At 38.4% G+C, this 12,167-nt stretch overlaps 1 protein-coding gene across 4 annotated transcripts in view; it reads left to right on the forward strand.

Moving 5' to 3' along the window:
- The window catches only part of oxr1a (oxidation resistance 1a), a 195,605-nt gene that overhangs the window by 152,574 nt on the left and 30,864 nt on the right, over positions 1 to 12,167 (forward strand). For all 4 annotated transcript variants that reach the window (XM_065298715.2, XM_065298718.2, XM_065298716.2 and 1 more), the window contains one exon: positions 3,826 to 3,942. In XM_065298715.2, coding sequence (XP_065154787.1) covers positions 3,826 to 3,942 — 117 coding nt within the window. The remainder of the gene's footprint in view (positions 1 to 3,825; positions 3,943 to 12,167) is intronic.

Below are 12,167 nucleotides of genomic sequence, written 5' to 3' on the forward strand. Positions count from 1 at the left end.
GTGATGTTTACAATCGTCTTTTATAAGAATACCAAAAAGCGCGTCAAATAAGGCATCGTGTGTTTCTGTGTGCATTTGGACATCGCGTCACACAGACGAAGCACACACACTTGCATCTTTTATAAGAATACCACAAAGCGTGTCAAATATGAGGCATCGCGTGTTTGTGTGTGAGTTTGGACATCGATCCCATCACACTGATGAAGCACACACACTCGCGTCTGTCTGGAGATTTAGGCGCGAGTAAACAGTTACGTGATGTGTGCAATCGCATCTTTTATAATGATACCACAAAGCGCTTCAAATATGAGGCATTGTGTGTTTATGTGTGCGTTTGGACGTCGATCGAGTCACACTCGCGTCTGGAGATAACTTTAGTTACAGTCACGAGTAAACAAGTAGATGTCATGTTTCCAGCACTCAGATTAAAACTCAACACAGCAGTGAATGGCTGCAGAGACGGAATGTCCATTGACTGTGGGGTTGACTAATGAATATGGATGATCTCTGCTCTTTTCTTCAATGGAGCGGGGCGTGGCTCATTATAGATAATGAAGCAACAGAAGAAAGATGGTACATCTCTCTCTTCTAATACAGTTAACAACGAATTAAAATATTTGTTTTCGATTTCACTTACATCTTCCAAAAGCAGACATTCCAAGCATTATGTAGACATTTATCTTTTGTTTATATGACAAGTATTCGTTAAGTTACAGTTTATTTTTCTGACGTGTTTCTGAAAGGACTTCACTGAGAGAGAGAGAACAAAACGCGCATCATGTTTATTTTCTTAATTTTGCGAAAAGCACAACATGCTGTTTTTATTGGGAGTGGACAGAAAAAAACTAGACAATTTAACGTTTTAAATGATGTATAAATCATATCTGTATGTCAAAAATCAGCAGAGTTATATAAGTCTCTTTGGGGAGTGATTGAAAAATAAAGAGTTTGCGGCGCCCGCGCCGCAGCCGACCCCAGAGTGTTAAAATCATTTTTGGCCAAACTATCCCTTTAAAAGCATGTTTTAAGGAAAACACCACAGTTTTTTAATATTTTACCTCAAGTTCTCAGATGAATTAATAAATACATATCTTTATTCAATGCCTGCACTTAATCTTTGTACAGTGTGTCATGAATGTGTTAGCATTTAGCCTAGCCCCATTCATTCCTTAGGATCCAAACCGGGATTACTGCGGGCCAAGGTCGTAGTAGTGCTGCAAACTAAGTGCTCTTCCACCATACAATATAGTTTTAATTTTTATCCGCTTTAAAAATTGCCACATTTTATTTTATGCCAGCATACTTACTCGTGTAACTACTCATGTAACAGTCTTTAAATAGGGAAACAAGGAAGTGTTTGGTGGCTTCTAAATTCATCTCTGTTTGGATCCTAAGGAATGAGTGGGGCTAGGCTAAATGCTAACACATTCACAACACGCTGTACAAAGATTAGGTGCACGCATTGAATAAAGATAGGTATGTATTAACTTGTTAAAAGTGGATGCCTGCAGTTTTGGATAACGCATTTTTTTTATTGAATATCGTGTTACTCTCACCAACAAATCACATTAGGGAAGTAAATGTGAGTGCCATTTTACATTGTCTGTAACTTCACAAACTTCAAATAGACTTTCAATAGAGCACCTCAGGCCTCCAGATCTCTACCAAGCGTTAGACAAACAATCAATCTCTCATTGCTTAATATGGTGCGGCATATCAGTTATGTCTGATAATATCACAATTTCTCAGATGATAGGGATAGATTAATGACTTTCTCCTCCAGTCAAAGCATGAGCGCTTACGAAACGCCTCTTGCGAAACAGCTATTGCCCTATCTCTTCTAAATTAGGCTATGTTAAGCAATGCTGCTGTCCAGAGTGTTGATATTCTCGTGGCACTGATGGCAGTAATGAGAGGGTGATAGATGAAGTCAAGTGTTGAAGATATGCGGTCGCTGCCTGACACAATACAGCTGGAGGGCTCTCAGTGAACCTCACGTGACCGAGCGCTCCGGCTTCTTATATTAGTGTAATCATTGCCAACGTTTTGGACCGCTACACAGCCCTCCATTGGACTGAACTACAATAAGTGAAGATTGGTGTTTGGAGATCACGCCATGAGCCTTCAAATGTTTTATAACTGATTTCTTTCTTCATGTGTGTACTTCATGTGTGTGTATATGTGTATATGAATGTGAAAATTTTATTTGGGTCTGCTTTGGGGATAAATTTGCTGAAAATTGTCCTCAGGTAAACGCCTTTTTCAAATGGGTCTTCTAGTGATTCTGGTAGTGATACTGAATGTCCTAACAAACCATGCACTATCTATCGAACACTTATTTATTCAACTTTCAGATGATGTATAAATCTCACTTCAAAAAAATTGACCATTATGACCAGGGTCACATATATAAAAAATATAAAATAAGATATAGGGGAGAGCGGGGCACAACCTAACGCTTTTTGGTTTTGACTCAATCGTTCAAAAAATATTTGAGTTTAATTAATTATATTTTTACACAAGCAACACACACATATCTGCTACAAATGAACATTTGAAGTTTGTTTCTATTGCTTACCATTCTTGGACAATTATACCAAACATGACAGAAGTGCAAACGTTACAACTTACCCCATAGGTGGGGTTAATTGTAACAGGCAGGGGGTTAGTTGTAACACTTGCTAAAAATTAAGTTTGAATGCAAATATTTCAATACTTTTTTGTCTATATACTTGAAGTGGATGTTGTTTATATATCTGTCTATAATAGACAGGTATGCACACTGTATTCATCCATCCAGCCCTTTTCTAACAATAGTTCAATTATAAATGGAAACAAATGTCTAAATATGTGAGAAAAAGCAGCAAAATTATGAAAAAACATTTTTTTATACGTTTCCCAGTCTGTAATAACCATACTACAGTTTCAAAATCAAATTCTGAGATAATGAAAATCAAAGTCTGATTTTAGCCATTCATTTCATTATGATTTCAATCTTTGACGTGACCTTATTCAATCAATATTAAAGATATGAACAATAATAAATTTGACACATGATTTTTGATAAGACAGGCACATTTATTTTGTTGGCAGCCAGCAATTTTGGCAAAACAATGGCAAGAATTATGCTAACGTTAGCTGTTTTCATATTGTAAGTGCTGAGTTTGTAACACATTGTTACAATTAACCCCGCTGGGTCAAAATATTTTCAAGCCCACCAAAAAAGTTGCTAAGAGCTGCAGACATATTTCAAAACGATGCTATGTTTTAGTCAACAAGACACTGATTAATATGACATAGCATTGGATTTGGTATCTTACACACACAACTTAGAAACCAAAAAAAAAATTATGAAAAAATTTACTTAGATGCCACCAAAACACTCGCTCATCAATAACTCTCTGGAAAAACATTTTACATGTCCAATAATTTGCGGGAGATCGTCTTTTGGCTGCGTGAAAAATACCGGAAAACAAAATGCTCAACCCTGTGCAACAATGCAAACAGTCCGTGGTACAACTAACCCTGCGTTAGTTTTTGCCCCGCGCACCCCTATACTTTATCTATGTTACTTCTATAAAGTGCTTTGTGTGTAGGAAAAATGCTAAAGAAATGTCAATAAATATTGTAATTATTAGCATTTTGGTTAGGGGTTATTTATAGGGGTTATTATAATTAACCACAATAATAGCTTTATATTAAATCAGAAGTCGAGGGCACTGGCTTGTTAAGATGAGGGCATTTAAGTCGACGACATAATAATTAGCTTCATATAAAATTTTTTTACAATGTTTATAAAGCGTTGTGCTGTGATTGTGTTTGCAGGTTCTTTATGTTCCTGACCCTGAGTGTGTGTCCAGCGTGGGCAGCTCTCCATCCTTCAGTCCCAGCAGCCCTCTCTCCCCCACCTCCTCAGAGGCCGACCTGGAGAAAGTGACCACGGTATGTGACATTTCCCACTAGACGCCACACAGGATCTCAGTTTAACTTATTTTGTGAAATTTGGGGTAAACTATTAAATATTTTTCAAGAAAATATAATTTGACTTTTTTACATAGTTTTTTACATTGTGAACAAACCACATAAATTCTTGCTGTCAGCTAATAGTGAAGAAAACATGGTGCTTTGTTTTCCATCAGCTGATCGGAAGAATGTCAGTGTTGCAGAATTCCATGATGTTGTTGAGGTCTTGTGTGTTTTCCTGTCATAATAAATTTGATTATAGCTGGAATTCAAATAAATAACACAAGGGGCCCTATCTTGCACCCAGCACAATTGACTTTGTCAGTGACGCATGTATCATTCGTATTTTGCACCGGCGCACAGCGGTTTTTTCCCTCCACAGACGCACGTCGGCAAACTAGGGAATGAACTTGCGCTCCCTGGGCGGTTCAGCGCAAAAAAAGAGGCGTGTTCCGGCACAAACCATCCCTGATGCTATTTTGCAGTTTCAAAAAACAATTGCACCACTGACCAGAAAAAAAAAGTTTAAAATCAGTGGCGCACTGCACGTTGTTCATTATGCTATTTTAAAAGCGCATACACTTTGCTTATCTAATCTACACAGATGCAACAGTTATTTTTGCAAATCATAAATTGTTACAATAAAAAATATTAATACACGAGATAGTGGCATTGTGGTGATAGTTTTTATTTATTGTGTGGCTGCGTTAAAAAATTCTCATGCAAATAACGATTAAAATATTTCATAAGTTTGTTGTGTGGCTGTATTACGTTTATTTTATGTAAATAATAATTAAAATGTTTTCATAAGAAACCTTAATGTATATGAACTTGATTTGTAAGAGTACTTTGGGGTTGGACCTTGCTTGCGTTTCTTGGGTCCGATTTCAAAGCCCCCAAACCCTTTCAGCGGTGAGGGTGAACGCAGCAATGTCCTCTGCTGGCGTCTGTGTAGAGGCAGATCCACCTCCCGTTACACGGCGTGCCCGATTTATGCTGGCAAGCTTGGGATTCCCCCGTTTCCTGACATCATTGTAGCGCTTGGCGCAACGATGGGGATGCCAGCTGATGAGACTGTGGCTATTTCCTCTCACGCCTGTTTAACCTACGCTGATTTGGGCGGGTTTCTCCTATTCCCATACAAAACAACTTCTCTGTCTTTGACTGCTCTTCCAAGAACGTCGGTCTCCTCGGCTGTGAACCGCTCCTGGCGTGCGCCTGGTAAATCTGTCATAATAATAGGAACCCGCCATGGAACTTGCGCCCTTGTATTTAAAGGGAATGTTGGATAGCGTTCTGATTGGTTTATTTGAGGTTACGCCCAAACCACACCTATGAATAATGAACCTACTTCAGACCAACCCCTTAATGATTTGCGCCCGGCGCAAGAGTTATTTCTCACGCCGGGAAAATAGCAATAGCGCCCAAGATCCGCCCACAAACTCACTTGCGCGTTGCGCTTCGCACTTGCGTTTCAGATCGTTAAAATAGGGCCCCTTGTCATCAAGTGTGTTAAATAATGCAAGAGCTGTAGTTCAATGCAAATATACCAGTGATAATTTGATACTAGTAGACAGAGATGAACAGATTAATATGTACAACAGTGGCTGTTGTTAATTAGCCAACTACCAGAGATCGATATAGAATTTAAAATAATCGAGTAATGTTTTTATTAGACAAACAAATCAAGGATCTTAACTTTAATTAAAACAGCACACTACTGCCTGTAAAACATTCAAATAAATCAATAATCTACTGCTAAAAGCTGAGCTATGAATACCAATTGTTATTGCAACTGTTACTATAATTATTTTCTAATACAAAACTTTGTACTTCATTCTTATGATAGTATGTGCCACATGGGCAACACACCACATCGATGACGCAGTTGCCATAAGCCCTATTCGGACGAGATTCGTTTTATGGGGTAGATGGAGTAATGTAACTTTACCACATGACATCTGTAATATTGATGGTCAATTTGCACAGAATTAGAAATCTCAGTAAAGCATTCAGAACAGAATTGGGAGGGGTAACTAGATTACGCAGCGCCGTCACCTGCCTTGCCATCATGTGCCCATTACCTTGCCATATCACATGTGCAAACACGCAATACAGCGACGACGAGAAAAACTTGAAAATGTACTTGGAGAAACAATGTGTTTAATTTCGGTTTGTGGAGATAGGCTCGTTATGTGGCTCTGCAAAGTGCTTTTGAGCTTTTTTTTAAAGGGGCAATAAGTAGGATTTTAAATGTTTTATTAATCAAAATCAATGTATTTTTTCATAAATATGTCCTCATTGGTGTCAAAGGACCTCTGCCAGTGATCTGACTTTTCTTTGTAAGCTTAGAATTTCTTCTCTTTACTTATTTGAACGGGTAAGTCCAAGAAGGCATCCATATCGTTCCGCCGTATTGATAAACTATAATAGCAGAGAGGGACAAAAAGCACTTGCCTACCAACGCGTTTCCACAACGCGTTTTCATTCAGAACACGTGAACCAGCTGCAACGGACAAGGAGATCAGCGATTACCTAACGGCTATCGTAGTTTCAATACGCATTTGGAAAGGGGAGGAGCTAGTAAGCACTGTTCGTTTGAATGCAAAAACAATTCCACCACTAGATGGGGGTAGATCCTACTAATTGCCCCTTTAAAGGTCTGTGTCGTCGTATGCAGGAACTGACTCGTTCTTTCGCTAGAAAGCAAGTGAATGCTTCTTCAAGCGCTTCCATATTTTATAAAAAAGCGCAAAATTACAAGAAAGACAAAATTTACATATATATTTACAGCTGGTCTATTTTCACTTAATTAGGGCTGTCACAATTATTAATTAATCGTTTCATTGCGATTGTTTGAACTTATCGTGATGATTTGAGATCACCGCAATGATTGCACATCTCTCTAAAAATACACTAGGGGGAGCTGCAGGAATTTTTTGTCCAGTACTAAATGACATTAGTAGGATTGGCTACTATTCCAGGCCTGTTCTGGTATAGTTTACTTTGATTGCATTTTTATTTTCTGTTATTTTTTTAGACACTTTATTGTGTTTATTTCCTAAGAAGAATTTTTAAAGATATTTAAAAGATATAAAGAGTCTTTAAAAATTATATTTGTTAAATAATTACTTTTAAATATATGTTATGTGTATTCATATTACGTGCCAGGTAAACCTTTGCAAAATATTTTATTTAAATAATCACAACAATGTGTAAAAATTATTTCATGAATAAACAAAAAATGTATGAGAATTAAATGACAAAGCAATAAAACAGACATATAATCATTATAATCGCCACAAACCATCGGCCAAATTTCATAAACCGTGACGGCCCTACACTGAATTAGTATTACCTGGGGTAATTTCTCCAGACCTTTTTACAGAAGGTAACAATCGCGGTAGTCTTTACAGACATTGTCCGTAACAATTACTGACATGGAGCATTCGGACAGGACTAAAATCATTGAGAAGCTCTGATAAATATTGCTTTACCGCACCGATCGTCACAGCCCTAGTTTACATTACATAGTTGGATTACTTCTACACATTTGCTTTTAAACAGGTTTTGAAATCTCCTAGCCAAAATAAATTAAAGGCTGCGGTTCCTCGCTGTCAGCTGTGACATTTACACACCCAGAGAAATCAAATACCTGCCGAAACGGTGTTGACTTGCCCTCATTTAGCATTTCATCTGTAAATGGTTTGTTTACTGTATACAGTAGCTAAATCAAATTTGACAAAGTCAGGCTTCAATGTAGATTTCAAATGTTTTAAACGGTCATTTATGTATTTGTAGATTTATCAGAAGAAAATATTCAATATCGCACGGCGGTAGTGAAGCATCTCATCTTATGCTGTCGAAGAGCTGTGTTTATGTTAAATGATGTCAGTTTTTTCACCATCGACTAATCCCCAGAAAAGCTTTCACCTTATAAAAACGATGCAGCTGTTTTTTACTGCCTCCTGGTCTCCATAGTGACTGCTGTGATGGTGCCAGATTCCTTTTTTAACGTCTCCCGCCTGCTTGGGTGCTCAGGCTCAGACGTGTCTTGCTCATCACGTGTGTCTGTTGAGGATGTTTCTTTGGTATAAGGAAACTGTGATGAGCCCAACAGTCTGTGACTGTTGTAGACAGTTTCAGGAGTAACAACATAAACAAACGGCTTTTGTGAAACAAACATAACCTCCGGTAAACTTTCGCAATGGATCAATAACAACAGTTAGAATCCTTTCAGAGTATTTATTTCTGATAACAAGCAATATAAACAAAAAGTAGATTAGATTTAGCTAAAGTGTATCAAAAACTACACTGAGCTGACGTTACTGTGTAAAATGAGTACTATATAATGTATATAATGTTAACTACAGATCCGCTGCCGACCCTCCCTTCACATAGTGGTGATCCATGATCGCCGTCTCTTGTAAAACATTTGTTATTTTCGACGAGGAATTTGTCCCAGAGTTTAGTTTAGTCACTAGCCTGACCATAAAACAAATAAAGACCGGATGTTAAGTTCGGATTGAACCGTCTATACCATTTTATTGGTTTATAATATATTTATAAAGACAGTAAAATATGCATGAACACTATATTATCTGTTCTATATACTATATGTTTAATAATTTTACAGTTTTTGTCTTAAACGTGATTTATGGTTCTGCGTAGGACCTACGGCGTAGCTATGCCATAGGCTGTGCGTAGCCTGACACTCACCTCTCCAAAAATGTTTATTTTCCTTTTATTCTCTTCTTCTCTTCAATCTGTTCAGATGACTTTGGATGTATTTTTAATACACTATGTTTTATACCAGTGGTTTTCAATCTTGTCCTAGGGGACCCACTGCCCTGCACATTTTGCATGTCTCCCTTATCTAACACACCTGATTCAGATCATTATCTCATTAAGGGAGAGATCCATGAACAGAACTGGGTGTGTCAGTTAAGGGAGACATACAAAATGTGCAGAGCTGTGGGTCCCCTAGGTCCTAGACAAGATTGAAAACCACTGTTTTATACACACACCTAAAGGATTATAAGGACCACCATACTAATACTGTGTTTAACCCCCTTTCACCAAGGTGCTGAAAGCATTCTTTAAAAATGTTGGCCCAGATTGATAGGATATCATCTTGCAGTCGATGGAGATTTGTGGGATGCACATCCAGGGCAAGAAGCTCCCATTCCACCACAAAAAGATTCTCTTTTGGGTTGAGATCTAGTGACTGTGGGGGGCCATTTTAGTACAGTGAACTCATTGTCATGTTCAAAAAACCAATTTGAAATTATTCGAGCTTTGGGACATGGTGCATTATCCTGCTGGAAGTAGCCATCAGAGGATGGGTACATGGTGGTCATAAAGAAATGGACATGGTCAGAAACAAGGCTCAGGTACGCCGTGGCATTTAAACGATGCCCAATTGGCACTAAGGGGCCTAAAGTGTGCCAAGAAAACATCCCCCACACCATCACAACACCACCAGCAGCCTGCACAGTGGTAACAAGGCATGATGGATCCATGTTCTCATTCTGTTTACGCCAAATTCTGACTTCACCATCTGAATGTCTCAACAGAAATCGAGACTCATCAGACCAGGCAACATTTTTTCAGTCTTCAACTGTTTAATTTTGGTGAGCTTGTGCAATTGTAGCCTATTTTTCTCATTTGTAGTGGAGATGAGTGGTACCCGGTGGGGTCTTCTGCTGTTGTAGCCTATCCGCCTCAAGTTTGTGCGTGTTGTGGCTTCACAAATGCTTTGCTGCATACCTCGGTTGTAACGAGTGGTTATTTCAGTCAAAGTTGCTCTTTTATCAGCTTGAATCAGTCGGCCCATTCTCCTCTGACCTCTTGCATCAACAAGGCATTTTCGCCCACAGAACTGCCGCATACTGGATGTTTTTCCCTTTTTACACCATTCTTTGTAAACCCTAGAAATAGTTGTGATCCTTTAGGTGAGTGTATGCTACTTGTACTTAATGTATGACATTTCTGAATAAAAAAAACATCTCCAAAAATTTAACAACAGCAAGCAAGCAAGCGCTGTGATTGGTCCACTAGAACCCCTCCTGTCAGGTCAAAAAATGCATGCCTTTCCACTTGTGATGGTAAAAAAAAGATATGCCATGTGGTGTGATATCTGACTCAAGCTGCAATAAAAGTGGTTATCCATCACTTCTGATGCTTCAACGTCGTACACAACAAGCTGCTGCTTCTTGATACGACATATACCATGACATGCCCAATGTGCCTACTAGCGATTTGCATGTGTAATTGCACATTGATGCGACCAACCGCATTGAAGTAAGAATGAAAAGGCTACGGCATAGGTTCTACGCAGAACCATAAATCACGCTTTACATGTAACTTTATAAAAAATACTATATAAATAAATTTAACTTGAAGTTAACTAGTTGAAACAGCTACATTATAGTATTGGGTAATTAGCTTATCATCACACTTTGTTTAAATAATTTGTCATCCAACCAAGTCTCCTGTGCCTTTCAAACAGGAAGCACTGTGTGCGTGATACTCATACTGTACTTGCTGCCTACGTGTTATAGATCAGTCATTAATGACGTTCTGGTTTAGTTAGTAGTATTCTACATCAGAATGCAGCTGTCTTTGTAGACAGTAGATAACAACATAGCTCACTAGGCTTTGTTGCAGAGCCTTCATCTTCTGTTGACCTTCTGAAAGACAAATACAGACTGACTGCGCAAGAGACGCAGAAATGCATAAAGTGGTGTAAGCTGCAGACAGATCCTGTTTGATTCTGCAAAGCACTTTAGTATACCAAGCCACTCTTTTTCCTTGACTGCGGTGATCTTTTAATTATAGAGCCATTACAGCCCTGCAGACTGGGATCGTATCAATTATTAAAGTGAATGTCTTGACATGTTTGTGTAATGAAGAGCAATGGTTTGTTTGCTTTGGGAAGTAGATACTTTCTGTTGAATCTTGCCTCATGCATCTCTTGGAAATGTTTCTCCTGTTGTGATGTGCACATTACATGAAAGCGTGCCATGATACTGTTCTTGGGTACCATGGTTTTACCATATGATGCCATCACTATGGTGCTTTTTGTAAGGCTACAGGAGAGCTGTCTGCAAGAATAAGGTTTGTTCTTTAACCTCCAAAGACCAGGATGTGGAAATCTAATTTTTTTGTTGTTTGCACCATAATACTTTATTCTGTGTAACTGGAACCTGTTGTCCCCAAACGTGGACAATTACAGTGCTTCATGTTCAAAGAAAAATATTTGGTTATTATATTTATAGGTTCTTCCTAACCCCAAAATATCTGGAAGAAATCTGATAAAAGACAAACCAAAGCCCTGGTCTTATGCTGGGTACATCTTATAAGATTTTCACCACAAACATGAGGAAAAAAGTCCTAGATTCAACCGTTTTCCACCTATAGTGTGTGGTGTGCCATGATGTGTCAAAGACAGTGAACACAGGAAGTCTTGCGAGACTTTGGAATAAGCATGGCGGACAATATACAGGAGGAAATTTCAATGATAGCGTTTGGAATGATTTTCACAGAAAATTCAAGAAAAAAAGAAAAGGGTTTGGGTGAAGTTGACAAGACAGCGGGAACATGGACTGGACAATTTCACTTTGCATCAACTTCACTTTGTGCTGCGCAATGACTGCTTCTGTCTTCCATCATCTTGCTTTCTGATTGGATATTGTTTCATTTCACGTGACAATCTCAAGAGCGTGCACACGTTTGTCCTCCGGGCTCCAGAAATTTATAGATCTGGGAAGTTCAATCTGATTGGCCGACTTTACGCAGGTTTCCACAGGTCCTTCAAATCCTTGAAAGTTTGTGAATCTGGGTGGAAAAATTCAAGGTCCTGGGAAATTTTTGAAAATATACATACATACATAGATACAGGTCATTGAAAGTGCTTGAATCTATTTTATCTAAGAAGTTTTCTGGAAAAAATCCATATTATTCCCTGTGTAGTGTAGGATAATATCATAAAATAATATCATTTTTAAGCACATGTGCCAAACTATTCGCTTTAAATGCTTATATCTTCTGTTTGTGATTGTTGATTCATACCAAAATGCTTTTTTGCATAGTGATGTTTGACACATGAAAACGTCTCAGGTTACGTATGTAATTGTTGTTCTCTGAGAAGGGAACGAGACGCTGCGTCTCCCTTGCCATACTTCCTACGTCCCTGTAACGCC

This window comes from Paramisgurnus dabryanus, chromosome 13, assembly GCF_030506205.2.
Source record: "Paramisgurnus dabryanus chromosome 13, PD_genome_1.1, whole genome shotgun sequence".
In the NCBI taxonomy this organism is placed as follows: Eukaryota; Metazoa; Chordata; class Actinopteri; order Cypriniformes; family Cobitidae; genus Paramisgurnus; species Paramisgurnus dabryanus.